The 16,707-nt window shown below is 36.8% G+C and overlaps 1 protein-coding gene across 20 annotated transcripts in view; it reads left to right on the top strand.

Moving 5' to 3' along the window:
* NUP62CL (nucleoporin 62 C-terminal like) overlaps positions 1-16,707 on the top strand; it is a 79,543-nt gene that overhangs the window by 25,024 nt on the left and 37,812 nt on the right. For all 20 annotated transcript variants that reach the window (XM_005654285.4, XM_005654288.4, XM_013983740.3 and 17 more), the window contains 3 exons: positions 2,851-2,955; positions 5,021-5,119; positions 10,283-10,439. In XM_005654285.4, the coding sequence (XP_005654342.1) occupies positions 2,898-2,955; positions 5,021-5,119; positions 10,283-10,439 (314 nt within the window). In that variant the 5' untranslated portion in view covers positions 2,851-2,897. The remainder of the gene's footprint in view (positions 1-2,850; positions 2,956-5,020; positions 5,120-10,282; positions 10,440-16,707) is intronic.

The following is a 16,707-nucleotide window of genomic DNA, read 5'->3' as shown; positions in this document are numbered from 1 at the left end:
ATGACTAAGGACATTGATTATGATTTCAAGTGTTGAATGGCTATTTGTATCAACAACTTTGAATGTTTCTGACCAGTCTTTTATAGTTCTTGTCTTCCTCTGACCACAGCCTAGAAAGAATATTTACTTTTAAGGATTTCATATCCTTAGGTTTTGCTTACCTGGATAATCTAGGATAATTTCCACATATCAAGTTAGTTAACCTTGATCTCATCTGTAAAGTCTCTTTTGTCAAGTAAGATATCATATTCACAGAATCTGGGTATTCGGCTGTGGCCATCTTTGGGGACCACTTTTCTGTCTTCCATACCATCTTAACAATATAAAATTTTCTGATCCGGGAACATGAGGTCTTTCCATTTATTTAGGGTATTTTTAATTTCTTACAATAATGTCTTGTGTTTTCTGGATACAAGCCTTGCACTTCTTTTGTTAGATTTGTTCTTAACTATTTGATTCCTTTCGAACAATAGTAAGTGGAATTATATTCTTAATTTCATTTTTGGATTGTTCATTGCTTACGTAGAGAATTGTAATTTATTTTTATATTGATCTTCTAGCCTGCAACTTTGCAGATTTTTTTTTTTTTTTGTCTTTTGTCTTTTTAGGGCCGCACCCACAGCATATGGAGATTCCCAGGCTAGGGGTCAAATCAGAGTTGTAGCTGACGGCCTACACCACAGCCACAGCAACTCAGGATCCGAGCTGCGTCTGTGACCTACACCACAGCTCACGGCAACGCTAGATCCTTAATCCACTGAGCGAGTCCAGGGATCGAACTCAAAACCTCATGGTTCCTAGTCGGATTCATTTCCGCTGAGGCACGATGGGAACTCACAGAATTTGTTTTGTTCTAATAGATCTTTTATGGATCCCTTGGAATTTTCTGTATTCATGATCATGTCATCTGTTAATAGAGATAATTTTACTTCTTCCTTTTCAATCGAGTGTCCTTTATTCATTTTCTTGCCTGATTGCCCTGGCTAAAACTTCCAATGTGTTGTTGAAGTGACAAGAGCAGACATCCTCTTTTTTTGTTTTTGATGGCAGTGGGAAAGTATTCAGTCTTTCGCTGTAAGCATGTTAGCTGTGGGTTTTTCATGAATGCCCTTTATCATGTTGAGGAAGTTTCTTTCTCTTTCTAGTTTGTTGAGTGTTTTCCTCATGAAAGGGTTTTGGATTTTCTCAAATGCCGTTTCTGCTTCTACTGAGAGGAACACGTGGTTTTTAAATATCATTCATATCTTAAACGTCACCCTTTTAAAGTGTAAATTTCAGTATTTTTTTTTAAAAACGTATTCAAGGTGTGCAGCTGTCCTCACTATGTAATTCCAGACCATTTTCATAGCCCCCCAAAGAAATCCTGTTGCCTTTAGCAGTCCCTCCATACTACCCCCTCCTCCTAGCTCCTGGCAGCCACTAATATACTTTCTCTTTATGAATTTGCCTATTCTGGGCATTTCATATTAATGGAATCATAGAACATGTGGCCTTCTGTGTCTGGCTTCTTTCATTTAGCATAATACTTTCAGAATTTATCCGTGGTGTAGCATGTATCAGTACTTAATTCTTCTGATCCTCAGGAGAGCTCTTCAGCCTTCTCTTTCCTTGGTTATCTCTGCTAACCTAGCTGGCCTGCAGCCTAAATTACTGCTCTCATGAAGCTACTTACTTCCTGTTAATTGTTTACCACCAAAACCTCTATTTTTTTTTTTTTTTTTTTTGAGAGAGAGTCCTTTGGCTTAAACTTCCTCTCATTCTTTTTCAGATAAAGTCAGTTCTTTTGGACATAGCTGCATAGCTTGGGAACTCTCTGTTCTTATGTGCTCCCTTTATCCCTGGGTAAAATCTTTGAACCAATGCTTTGGGTGCTGGGCAGTGACGGTTGCCTCTGTTCTTCTTGCTTATCTCTTCGGGCATTCAACCTCAGCCCGGTGAGGGAGCTAGGACAAAGCAATCAGAGTGATTACTGGGGCTCTAGCATTTTCAGCCTATTGCGCCTGGTGTAGAGCCTCTGCCCTATGAGTGGGGGCTGACTGAAGGAAGGGAGCCCCCCTTAACCCCTGGCTGTACTCATCAGGTACTCACTAGGTGCTGATTGTACAGCCCTTTAATTACGTTTGGGAGGTGATGAGAAATGCTGGCTGCCTCTCCTTCTAAAGAGATACTGTATTCCTTGGTTGGGAGCTGAGGGAAGAGGGAGTCCAGGCTTCTTGGCTGCTCCTGCCTAGAGTGTAGCTTCTCTCAAGGTTAGCAAGGCAATGGAAAGAAGGAACAGAGTGCATTTTGTTTATGCCACAGAACTCTCATGGGTAATACTGAATTTTAGCAGATTTTCTTGAATAAAGCTTTCTTTATTTGGGGTATACCTTCAGGACAATTTCCAGAGATTTCAATTTAAATATATATATTATTATTATATTATATGATATTATTATATATAATAATATTATGTATAATACTATTATATATTATTATATTATTATTATTATTATATTTACCATAACTGGTTTATATATATATAAACCAGTTATGGTTGCTTCACTGGGGAGTGAGTCCCTAGGATTTCTTATATCACAATTCTGGAAGTGGATCCCTGTCCTATGTTGCTTACTTTTTTAGTCAAGTAGAATTTCTTATGATGGTGCTAGGAGGCTGGCCATACTAAGCAGTACAAATGAATTGTTTTTTTTTTAATCAGGCTTTTACTATGTCATATTTATTAAATATCAGGGCACTTGATTTTTCTTGCTTTGTTTTTGTTTTTCCATATAAGTGAAATCTGTTATAATGGTGTTTTACTTGTTAAAATTCTTTTTACTGACATAGTTGTCTGTCAATTAAATTTAGGTTTGGATCCAGCATCTACTGCTGTTGCCACTACTAGGTCAAGCACCATGCTGTTTACCTCATTTTCAAATGCTTCATCCTCCACTGCTGCTACTGGGATCTCATGTAAGTTACTGGTTGCAAAGAAAATACCATTATTTCACGTCAGGCTACTTAACTCATCTTGCCAGTATAAGCTATGGATTTCCTACATCTCATAAATTATTATGCTTGATCCCATCTATAACTGCTCATATCAATAGTAGCTTTGCTTAAGAACCTAATTGTCATGGCTTTTGCTGTGAATTTTATATTAACATGATTATTACAGCTTAATGTGATAATTTTAAGCATATTATTCATTAACATCGTAATGTTTTGAAACAACTTGAAGCTAATGGGAGTAGGAAGAGTGGGAGATTTGCCAAGTACGTCTGAAGGGAAGAAGTCTTATTATCCATGTGAATAAGATACAATGGGAGGAGTTCCCGTCGTGGCACAGTGGTTAATGAACCTGACTAGCATCCATGAGGATTCGGGTTTGATCCCTGGCCTCTCTCAGTGAGCTAAGGATCCGGTGTTGCCGTGAGCTGTGGTGTAGGTTGCAGACATGGCTCAGATGCCATGTTGCTGTGGCTGTGGTGTAGCAACTACAGCTCCAATTCAACTCCTAGCCTGAGAAACTCCATATGCTGCGAGTGCAGCCCTAAAAAGACCAAAAAAAAAAAAAAAAGATACAATGGGAAATAAATGTTGGAGCCTTGATGGGTTTTATTCTTCTATATAGACCAAGTTTGTGGTCCTTAAATTTTACCTATCAGAACTGTTACATGACAAAAGGACCAGCTGTAGTTTTGAGCTTTAGTTGACACTGTATGATGTCTCCTGTTCTTTGCCCTTGAAGATGAACATCTGGGTGCTTTGAAATGAGAAGCAGAACATTAACTATCTTGTAACCTCAACTTCTTTGCTACACATTTTCCATTAGTAGAGTAATAGCAGATGTTGAGGATATTGAATTCTGTCATGTATCTTTAGGCAGTTCTTTCTGACAGGTCCGTATAAGCAGCTTGTGCTCTTGAGCCCTTTCAACAGTGCCATGATGTTTATCATTAGATTTCATTATTGTAATCCTAGCAGTAATCTGGTCCTCCCAAAGCCCTGTTATTGTGAGACTGTCACCATTCCTCCGAATAAAACTTACCAGGAATGGCTGATGCCAAGTCAAGCATGCAGAATGGTGGCCTACCATTCCCATCCTCTTGTGCAGTTGGCATAGGTGAATGTTAGTTGAAATTGCTGATTACCATTGTGGAGTTGTATTTACTTCCAAGTAGAGACAGTTCCAATCTTGAGACGTAACTGAGATTCTGGAAACATTTTGATATATGTAAGCATTAGCTTTCTCAAGTATAACAGATTTGTGAAAATGACCATGTCTGAGGTTGGGAGTTAAAACTATTGAATGAATTCCATTTTTAATCAAAGGCTTGACTTGTGGCCTTTGGCAGGCTTTTTTTTCCTTCCTCTCTTTGATGTCCTTGCCTACAAAATGAAAAGAAATCTTGACCTCAGTATTTTTAAGTTAACTTTAATGAGGTATAATTTACATGTCATAAAATTTACTTATTTTAATTATATAATTCAGTGATTTTTTTTTTTTTGGTCTTTTAGGGCTGCACCCATGGCATATGGCATATGGAGGTTCCCAGGCTAGGGGTCAAATGGGAACTGTAGCTGCCGGCCTACACCACAGCCACAGCAACTTGGAATCCGAGCCTCATCTTCGACCTACACCACAGCTCGCAACAAAGCTGGATCCTTAGCCCACTGAGTAAGGCCAGGGATCCAACCTGTATCCTCATAGATACTAGTCGGATTTGTTTCCACTGAGCCATGATGGAACTCCTAATTCAGTGATTTATTTTAATAAGTTTATTGAATTGTGAAACTATCACTATAATTCAGTTCTAGAACATTTTTATCACCCCCATAAGATATCCTAGCCTCAGACTAATCTATTTTCTGTCTCTGTGCTTTTTTTGGACTTTTCATATAAATGGATTGATCATAGTTATCTGAAGTTTAGCCAAAGTTACTAAAGGACCCCTCAGATGAAAATGGCTCTATATGAAATTTTCACTGTTTTTGATTAAAAGAGTAATAGGTAATATTATGTTGTTCTCTGCAGTTGGTTCCCCGACAACTTCGACTGGAACACTTGGTGGTACAACTTTGGGATTTGGATTAAAATTCCCTGGAGCCGGTGGAGCAATGCCTGTTGCATCTAGTAAGATTTTAGAATTACTGGAATGTGTTTGGATGCTCCTTGGAAATCTACTGCATAACAAGCAATAAGTAGGTTGTATTCCTTAGCTCGTAGGACTGTCTAATTAGGTTTTGATCATCTCCCATCAGAGTATCCAATAGGTACATCAATATTGACGATGGCCAAAGAGTAGAATGTGATAGTTAATATCATTGATATTACTTCTTTGAGGCGACTATAATCAAAGCTGCTATCAAATCTTATCAACTTTGAAACTTAAGGATTTTTAGTATTGATCATACCATTTAAAGTCACCTAGTGCATTGGGATTCATAGAGTTTTATTCTCTAAAAGTTAATTTAAGGTTTGACCTGTATTAAAGTTAATCCTCTCCAAAAACTGATTATAAGAGTTTGTATAGACATATCCTAAATTTGTTTCTGCTGGTTAGGTGCTAGTTAGGTGGTAGGTTAAAGAAGACTTGGTTACCCATTGCCTTTTAGCTATTGTGAGCAGCTGGGTGGTTAGAGGTCAGTTGCTACTTAAACCACCATTTAAGTCAGACTCCACTTTAAGGAAGTCTCATTTGTTTTTTTTCTTTAAAAAGTTTACTTAGGGCTGAAATGAATCTTTCTTCAAACCTGGTATAAACTAAAAGTCAAGCTCTTTTAAGTTTAGAATAATTATTCCTAAACAGAGATGTACACCATCTTTTGCATCACCCACGTTTAACTGAGTTCCTACTGTGTACTCATGAACATGATGAAGGGTATGGCTTGAGAACTATAGTGACCATATTAGCAAAAAAAAAAAAATATAACACATAGTTTCCCTTATAAAATACTGAACAAAAAATTGATTCTTTCAGTTGTGGGTTGAGTCTTTGAAATATGAATTTGCAGGCTCTTTGGTGACTACCATAACTCCCTCCCTCCCTCCCTATCTAAGTCCTCACATTCCTTCCTGCAAACTGGTACCTTTGCAACTAGCTAATTCCATCCACCACAACCTTATGTACTTACCCACCTCCCCATCAACAGGTCTCAACTCCATACCCCAACCCAGAGTTGTTTTTTCCCCCACTCACCTTTCCTTCTCCCCAAGTGTATTTACTTGCTCATTTCTTCATCTCACAAATCAGCCTTATAAGGCAGTTTTCAGGTACCGTATCTATAACTTTATAGCCACTTGGGATTATTCTTTACCCTAAGTAACACTAGCAAGTTTTAAGAGAAGCTTGCTTGTTATCAATCTCATCTTTTGTATGAGTCTGAGAAAGTATTGATGTCCATTCCTAGTATGGAGTAAGATACACAGTTGTTGATCAGAGACAGGATAGGAAAATTGTCTAGTAGCTTCTTTTAAAGGATGGTTTCACTATTTTTTTTTTTTTTGTCTTTTGTCTTTTTGTTGTTGTTGTTGTTGTTGTTGTTGCTATTTCTTGGGCCGCTCCCGCGGCATATGGAGGTTCCCAGGCTAGGGGTTGAATCGGAGCTGTAGCCACCGGCCTACGCCAGAGCCACAGCAACACAGGATCCGAGCCGCGTCTGCAACCTACACCACAGCTCACGGCAATGCCGGATCGTTAACCCACTGAGCAAGGGCAGGGACCGAACCCGCAACCTCATGGTTCCTAGTCGGATTCGTTAACCACTGCGCCACGACGGGAACTCCGGTTTCACTATTTTATGGAATGATTTTTAAGATCATCAGAATGAGATTTATTTAAATGTAAATCCAAATTTGGTACGCAATTATTTTCTATTATTTATATAACTCTGCTTCCCTTTCACTACACAGATAACCTAGAGTTGACTGTATTTAGTTTGGACCAAAGTTGTAACTTGCAAAATCAGACCGTGATAGAACCTTCGTTCTCAAATCCATTGCTTCCTTTGGTATTAATTGAAATATTATTGTTATTTGAGTATTGTCTCTTATGCCAGAACTAATTTATACCTTTAAAAATAATATAAAATAAGAAACAAAGATAAATACTATATAAAGTTTTGAAATAATCATACCATTTTTTTATGACTCAAGATTCCTTTGTGTTTAGGCTGACAGATATTAATTTCCTGAAATTATCACACAGAATCTTTGGAGAGGTGTTCATTTGTCTGTAAATATGTTTCTTTAGAGGTGGTGATGGTAGTTGCTTTTTAAAAAAAATTATAAAAACCATACACACGTGAATACACACATGTAAGGAGAAACCATACACACGTGAACCTCACACACGTACATACATCTATCATTCCATCTGGAGAGAACAGTTTGCTATTTGTCTTTTCAGCCTTTTTTCCAAACGTATACAAAAAATATGTTAAACTTACTTGTTTTACAAAAATGGGATACACACACATAATCTTAGAATTTGCTGTTTTCTCTTAAGTATATATTATCTTTGGACATCTGTCCATGTCAGGAAATGCAGACTTTAAAAAAAAATCTTCTTTGGGTAAAGATAGCTCTTTTACAAGAATGACTTGGTTTTTTTCGTCATTGTTTTTCCGTTTTTCTGTCTTGAATATAGTAGTTACACATGTTTAAAAGAATTAATCAGTAAAGGGGGGTCTTTACAGTGTCATTAATTTTCAGCATTTCTGGGGAAAGAACTCTTCAGATAAATTTTTTTATTCTCAGATGAAGAACGTGATGACATATGACTGTAAAGAATGCCACGTGGGATCTAATCTCTCCGGTGTTTTGGGTGTTAGTGACTCCAGGGATCCTTTGTGATTGGGCATGGTCTTCCCTCGTGGTGCTCACTCCACTCTCAACAAAAGCTAACACAGAGAAGTGGGGAATTGTAAGGATCTTTGTGGCCAAAAGAGAAATGGCATCTTGTGGAAATCTAATACGTGTATTATCATGGCACTGAACCTACGGAAATTGGAATTTATTTATTTATTATTTATTTATTTATTTATTTATTTATTTATTTTAGGGTTGTACTGCAGCATACGAAGGTTCCCAGGCTAGGGGTCGAATCAGAGCTGTAGCTTCCAGCCACAGCCACAGCAACACCAGATCCGAGCCACATCTGTGACCTACACTACAGCTCATGGCAACTTTTGATCCTTAACCCACTGAGTGAGGCCAGAGATCGAACCTGCATCCTCATGGATGCTAGGCAGATTCATTTCCACTGAGCCATGACAGAAACTCCCTGAGAAATTGGCATTTAAAAGTTGTTTTAAAGTCATTTTTAGGGACCTCTGAATGTAATGTTGTATAAACATAACTCAGCTAGTCTCCTTTTGTCTATTTCTTTTTTTTTTTTTAACTTTCTTTTGGTTTCTTTACCTCTTTTTCTGCCTTACTGTTTTAGCTTATTCTTAATTTTGACTTGCTTCCTTAATTCTGCTTCATGTTTCTCCTCTTCATATTAACTTCCTCTGCCTGTAGTCTGATTCCAAATTTCTGCTTTGAGTCTGATTCTTTCCATATTTCTGGAAATATTTCTATGTTTCTATCTCTTGTCTGATACTTTCCATAGTTCTAAATTTTAAAAAAATGAGATTCTGACCCATTTTATCCTTGTTCAGCTAGAGCTTTTTTTTTTTTTTTTTTATTTTTTTATTTTTGTCTTTCTGCCTTTTCTAGGGCCACTCCTGCGGCATATGGAGGTTCCCAGGCTAGGTGTCTAATCGGAGCTATAGCCGCCGGCCTACACCAGAGCCACAGCAACGTGGGATCCGAGCCGCATCTGCGATCTTCACCACAGCTCACAGCAACGCCAGATCCTTAACCCACTGAGCAAGGCCAGGGATCGAACCTGCAATCTCATGGTTCCTAGTCAGATTTGTTAACCACTGTACCACGACAGGAACTCCTTTATTTTTATTTTGATAAATTAATTTATCGGTCATGCCTGTGACATGTGGAAGCCACAGCAGTGACCTGAGCCACAGCAGTGACAACACTGGATCCTTAATCCATTAGGCCACTAGGGAATTCCTCAGCTAGAGCTTTTTGTGCCAGATCCTCTCATAGGCTGCCAGTAACATATGGGATGGCCTTTTATACTTCAGATGCCCACCTTTGTCCCAATCAACTGTGAACCAGGATCAAAAGAGAGAGTTACTGAAATTAAGAATGGGTGTCTGAGCCTAATCCCTCAGCAGGAGCAAAGCAGGCCAGTTTCCCTAAGAATAGGCAGTACATGTTGGCCAGCAGCATGACATATGTATTTATCTAAAGCAGGAATTAACTTGAAAATATTGCCAATTGAGAAAGCAAGGCTAATGTAAAACAAATAATTGTATACATGTTGTTATATATGTTTATAGCAATTTTTTTGTTATAGAAGCAGCATTTGAAAATGCAGGAAACCAAAAAGAAGGAAAACATTTCCAGTCCCTACCAGCCACAACTTTATGTGCAATTGCTTTTTTTAAGTGCTCACTGTGTGAGAAAGAACCAAAAGTGCTATAGAAGTTCAGAAAACCAAGAGATAACTATGAGTTGAAGAGAAGTGGGCAATAAACATGGGGAAGGAAGAGTTTTAGTTAGGTCCACGATGTATATTGAGAATTTCATCTGTAGAAGACAGCACATTCTAGTAGGGATATAATAGAAAAAGACATAGGAAAGAGGTCTGGGCTGTAGATAGAGCTTTGAGAGGCCTTTGACTGTAATACTGGCAAAGATGTATACCTGCTATGGGCTATAGTGTAGAGAAACAGGCACTTTCAATTGAGAGGGTTGTAGATTGACCCTTTGATCTAGCAATTTCATTCCTAGGAATTAATTACACAAACATATTCATGTAAGTATGCAAAGATATAAATGTACAGAGATTTTGTGTAAGATTCCAATTATTTTTTTCCTTGAAAGTTGAGTAGAGCTTACCAGTGAGATCATCTGGGTCTGGAGTTTCTTTATAGGAGGAGTTTTCAGGATTGATTCAGTTTCTTTAATGGCTAAAGGTGTGGTTAGGCTACCAATTTTACTTTTTGACAGATTTAGCCAGGATTTTAAGTTTTTAGCATGAACCTGAATCCAGATACCTAGCCTGCCATGTGTTATAGCAACATTGAGTTAAAATTCCATACAATTTGGAGTTCAAATTGACATTTAAAAAAAAAAAAAAGCTTTTGTAGTTTTTAATCCTGAATGATCAAGGACTGAATTAAAAAGTTTCTTATTTATTGCTGAGTTATACACTTTATTTTCCAGCTACAACATCAACTACCACTACCACCACTGTCACCACCACTACCACCACTACCATCACCAGTGGATTTACCTTGAACATAAAACCACTGACATCAACTGGGATTGATAACACTGTTCCAGTCGGCATTACTTCTATACCTTTTACTTCGACTGTTAAGTAAGCCTGTTTATTTGAAAATTTGTGAGTTTTAATTATCACCTAGAAGGCATGGTTTGCTTGTATATCCTTAGAATAGTGTTTGAAAGTAAGGTAAATGACTCAGATTGAGGAGCAATTGGAGAAAGGATTCCTGTTGCTTAGGAAGTTGAACTAGAATACCTTTGTCTTCTGAATACTATTATAATTCGATTATTACTATTGCTAAAAATAAGTAACATTTCTTGTGTAATTACTGTATGTTTAGCAATGTGATAGGGCTTCACAAACATTATATCATTTAATCCTCACAATAACATTATGAGATAGGTACTATTTTTGTTCTCATTGCATGGATGAGGAAACTGGAGCACGAAGAGATTTTATACTCTGCCTCTAGTCACAGACTTGGTAATTGTTGAGCCAGGATTAAAAATCAGGCAGTTGAGCTCTAGAGCCTCTATTCTTACAGTCTATGCCACGAATCTCTCTAATTATTTGTTTTTTTAAACTTTTTATTTTGAGATAATTGTAGATTAGTGTTTACTTCTAAGAAATAATACAAAAAATTCTCTGTGTACTTAACCTAGTTTTCCCCAATAATGACATCTTGTGATACTGTAGTACGATATCACATCCAAGATATTGATCTTAATACAGTCAAGATATTGAACAGTTCCATTCTCACAAGGACTCTGTCTGTTTTCCTTTTATATCCACACTTGGTACCTTCCTCTCCTTTTCATGAACCTGGACAACAATTACTCTGTTTTCCATTTCTATATCTTTTTTTTTTGTCTTTTTTTGGGGGGGGCACACCTGTGGCATATGGAAGTTCCCAGGCTAGGGGTTGAATTGGAGCTGTAGCTGCAGGCCTATACCACAGCCCCAGCAACGTGGGATCCAAGCCGTGTCTGTGACCTACACCAGAGCTCATGGCAATGCCAGATCCTTAATCCACTGAGTGAGGCCAGAGATCAAACCCACGTCCTCATGTATACTAATTGGGTTTGTTACTGCTCAGGCAAGACAGGAACTCCTCCATTTCTGTATCTTGACACGTAAAGAAATACTATACAAATGGAATCATACAGTATGTGATCTTCAGGGACTTTTTTTTTCCCACTAGGCATAATTTCTTGAGATAAGGTTGTCATGTGCATCAATAGTTTGCTCTTTTTTATTTCTGAATAGTATTCTGTGATATCATGGATGCACCATTGTTTGTTTAAGCATTTTCTTGTTAATGGACATCTAGGACATTTGGAGCTATTATAAATAAAGCTGCTATGAACATTTGTCTACAGGTTTTTGATGAACATATATCTCATTTCTCTGAGTTAAATGCCCAGGTATTATAAAGTTTCTGGATGGTATGGTAGTTGCAAGCTTATTTTTTTTTGGAAACTGCCATATTCTTTTCCAGAGCAGCTGTGCCGTTTTACATACCCACTAGCAATGTATGAGAGACCCATCTTATTCATATTCTTTCCAGGATTTGATATTGTCACTGTTTTTTATTTTAGCCCTTCTAGTAGATGTGAAGTGATATCTCATTGTGGTTTTACTTTGCATGTCCCTGATTACTAATGATATTGAACATCTTTTCATGTGTTTATCTGCCATCTGCATATTCTCTTTAGTGAAGGGTCTGTTCATGTCTTTTGTCCATTTTCTACTTGAATTTTTTAAAATAAGTTTTGAGAGTTGTATGTATTCTAGATACTTGCTCTTTGTCAGATGTGTGGTCTGCGAATATTTTCTCTAACTCTATAATTTGGCTTTTTATCTTTTTTTTTTATTTTTTAATATAATTTTTTAATTTTCCCACTTTTTATCTTTTAAATGATATTTCACCAAACAAGACTTTTAATTGATGAGGTTTAACTTATCAGTTTTCCCTTTAGTGAATTGTGCTTTTAGTGTCAAGTTTAAGAACAAATAAGAAGTGCTGGAGGGATTGTGGAGAAAAGGGAACCCTCCTGCACTGTTGGTGGGAATGTAAACTGGTACAGCCACTATGGAGAACAGTTTGGAGATACCTTAGAAATCTATACATAGAACTTCCATGTGACCCCACAATCCCACTCTTGGGCATATATCCGGACAAAACTCTACTTAAAAGAGACATGCACCCGCATGTTCATTGCAGCACTATTCACAATAGCCAGGACATGGAAACAACCCAAATGTCCATCAACAGATGATTGGATTCAGAAGAAGTGGTATATATACACAATGGAATACTACTCAGCCATAAAAAAGGATGACATAATGCCATTTGCAGCAACATGGATGGAACTAGAGAATCTCATACTGAGTGAAATGAGCCAGAAAGACAAAGACAAATACCATATGATATCACTTATAACTGGAATCTAATATCCAGCACAAATGAACATCTCCACAGAAAAGAAAATCATGGACTTGGAGAAGAGACTTGTGGCTGCCTGATGGGAGAGGGAGGGAGTGGGAATGATCGGGAGCTTGGGCTTATCAGACACAACTTAGAATAGATTTACAAGGAGATCCTGCTGGGTAGCATTGAGAACTATGTTTAGATACTCATATTGCAACAGAACAAAGGGTGGGGGAAAAATGTATACATGTAAGGATAACTTGATCCCCTTGCAGTGGGGAAAAAAATAAATTAAAAAAAAAGAACTCTCTGCCTAATACTAGCTCCCAAAGATTTTCTTCTAATTTTTACATTTTTACATTTAAGGTTGTGATCCACTTTGAGTTAACTTTGGTGTAAGGTGTGAGTTTTCTATTGAAGTTCATTCTTGTTGTCTATAGATGTCCAATTTTTTCAGCATCATTTGTTGAAAGGATAATTTCCTTCATTGAAGGGCTTTTGCACCTTTGTCAAAGATCAACTGGACATATTTGTGTCAAATGCTTTTTCTACCACAGTCAATGTGATCTTTTAAGATTTTTCTTTAGCTTCATGATATGGTGAATTACATTGATTATGATTTTCGAATGTTGAACTAGTCTTGCATATGTGGAATAAATCCTACTTGATCCTGATGTATTTTTTATACATTTTTTTATTCAGTTTGCTAGTATTTTGTTTGTGGGCTTTTGTATCTAAGTTCATAAGAGATATTGGACTGTAGGGTTTTTTCCCTTTCTTTTTTAAATTCTGTCTTTGATTTTGATATCTAGATGATACTAGCCTCGTAATCAAAGATTGGTCTGTTTCTTTTAAGTTGTGGAATTTATGAGTATAAAGTTGTTCATATCCCTTTTATCCTTTTAATAACTATTGGCATAGTCCCCTGTTTCATTTCTTTTTTTTTTTTTTTTTTTTGGTCTTTTTGGCATTTCTTGGGCCGCTCCCGTGGCATATGGAGGTTCCCAGGCTAGGGGTCCAATCGGAGCTGTAGCCACCAGCCTATGCCAGAGCCACAGCAACGCAGGATCTGAGCCGCGTCTGCAACCTACACCACAGCTCACAGCAACGCCAGATCGTTAACCCACTGAGCAAGGGCAGGGACCGAACCCGCAACCTCATGGTTCCTAGTCGGATTCGTTAACCACTGCGCCACGACGGGAACTCCCCCTGTTTCATTTCTAATATTGGTGATTTGTACCTTTCTTTTATCAATTTTATTAATCTTTTCCCAAAGAAGTAGCTTCTGTTTCACTGATTATTCTGTTATTTTCATTTTCAATGTCATCGTTATCTGCTCTTTATTATTCCTTGCCTTCTGATTGCATTGGTTTTATTTTGCTCCTTGTTTCTTGAGCTCTGAACTTAGATTAAAGATTTGAGACATTTCTCTTTTGTAACCTAAAGCATTTAGTGCTACAAATATTCTTAGCACTTTGTAACCTAAAGCATTTAGTGCTACAAATATTCTTAGCACTGTGTTAGCTGTATATGCATATTCTATCGTGCTGTATTTTCATTTTCATTCAGTCCTATGTAGTTAAAAATTTTCCTTTACGAATTCCTCATCCACTGATAGATTATTTAGAACCGTGTTAATATCCGAGTATTTGGAGATTTTCTTGTTTTCTTTCTGTATTGATTTCTAGTTTGGGTCCATTATGGTTGGAGAACATGTTCTATATGATTTCAGTTCTTTTACATTTGTTTCAATTTTTTTTATGGGTTAGGGTATGGTCTTTCTTGGTGAGTGTTCCATGAGCACCTGAAAATTGTGTTTTCTGCTTTTGGGTGGAGTGTTCTGTATATATCAATTAGATACTGTTGCTTCTCTGTATTTTCAGTTCTGTATCCTTGCTGCTCTCTAGTGCTTCTTTTCACTTGTGGAGAGTGGCTTTTTAAAGTTCCCAACTGTAATTGTAGATTTGTCTATTTCTCTTTAGCTCTATCATCTTACTTAATGTATTTTGAGGCCTTGCTATTTGGTTGGTACATATTTAAGGCTGTTAGCCTTCCTGGTGCTACAATTCTTTTATCATTATGTAATGTCCCTCTTTGGTAATTTTCTTTACTCTGAAATCAACTTTATCTGATATTAATATAGCCATTTATTTAAAAAAAGAATCTTGCATGTGTATCTTTTTTCATCCTTTTACATTCAACATGTGTCCTTGCATTTGAAGTGAGTTTCATTCTTGTACACAGCATATTGATGGATCATAATTTTTATCCATTCTGCCAATCTCTCTATGTCTGTTAGTTGGTATATTTATCACATTTACATTTAAGGTAATTATTGATATGTTAGGGTTTATGCCTGCCATTTTATCTTTCGTTCATTACCTCTGTTTTTTGTTTTTCTGTTTCACTTTTTTAAATGTTCGTCTGAATTATTTAGACATTTTTTTAGGGTTCTATCTTGTTCTGTTTATAATGTTTCTGAGTATATTGCTTTGTGTATTCTCTTATTGGTTGCTCTAGGTATTGGAGTATACATATGTAACTTAAAACCATCTAGGCATATTGACATTTTACCACTTTGGGGGAAGTGTAGAAACTTTACTCCCATTTAGTTCCCTTTATGCTTCTTATCTTTTAAGTATCACTGTTTCAGGTACTTCCTCTATGTATATTGAACACCACATTCTGTGGTTTTATACTTTTTGCTTCAACCATCAAATATGATTTATGAAACTCCTAAGAAATAGAATAGCCTGTTATATTTACCTTTTTTCAAATATTTAGATGTTCTTTCCTTTATGAAATTTCATGCCTTCTTCTATTCAATTGCTTTCTGTTTAGCCAATCTTCGAGGGTATGTTTGACAGCAACAAATTCTCTTAAGTTTACTTTGCATAATCTTTATTTTCCCTTCATTTCTTAAGGATGTTTTCACCAAATGTAACAGTTGTGGCCAACAGGTTTTTTTTTTCTTTCAGTGCTTGAAAAATGTTGTGACACTTGCTTCTGGCCTCCATGGTTTAAGACGAGAAGTCTGCCTTCATTCGAATTAGTGTTCCCTTTTAAGGAATGTGTTGTTTCTCTCTGGCTGCTTTAAAATTTTTAAAATTTATTTTCAGCTTTCAGAAATTTAAATATTATATGTCTTAGTGTGGATTTCTTTGAGTTATTCTCTTTGGGGTTTGCTCAGCTTCTTGAGTCTGTTGGTTTAAATCTTTTGCCAACTTTGGGAATTTTTCAACCTTCATTTTCAGAATACTTTTTCAATCTCATTCTGTCTTCTCTGTTTTTTTTTTTTTTGAATGTTGTGAAGAGCCTTTTTTATTTTTTTATCATTTATTTATATATATATTTTTTCTACCATACAGCATGGTGACTCAGTTACACATACATGTATACATTCTTTTTTCTCACATTACGTGTTCCATCATAAGTGACTAGGCAGAGTTCCCAGTGCTACACAGCAGGATGCCATTGCTAATCCATCCCAAAGGCAACATTCTGCATCTGTTTACCCCAAGCACCCAGTCCCTCCCACTCCCTCCCCTTCCCTCTTGGCAACCACAAGTCTGTTCTCAAAGTCCATGATTTTCTTTTCTGTGGAAAGGTTCATTTGTGCCTTATATTAGACTCCAGATATAAGTGATATCATATGGTATTTGTCTTTCTCTTTCTGACTTACTTCACTCAGGATGAGATTCTCTAGTTCCATCCATATTGCTGCACATGGCATTATTTTGTCTTCTCTTTTTTATAATTCTCTGATGATATATATTTACCTCTAATTACTGTCTCCAGTTCCTGGATATTTTTTTTTTCATTTTTTGTGCCTATTTTCTCTGTAAGTTCTCCTGCTTTATCCTCAATTTCACCAATTTTATCCTCTGTTATTTCCATTCTAGTATCAAATTCTTCAAGTGAACTTTACTT

The sequence above is a fragment of the Sus scrofa genome, chromosome X (genome assembly GCF_054392235.1).
Source record: "Sus scrofa isolate SSC_HxYL_T2T_F1_AM1 chromosome X, Sscrofa_HxYL_maternal_Yorkshire_Landrace_v2.0, whole genome shotgun sequence".
In the NCBI taxonomy this organism is placed as follows: domain Eukaryota; kingdom Metazoa; phylum Chordata; class Mammalia; order Artiodactyla; family Suidae; genus Sus; species Sus scrofa.
Note: the sequence above shows the minus strand (reverse complement) of the source record. Positions and strands in the feature narration are given on the sequence as shown.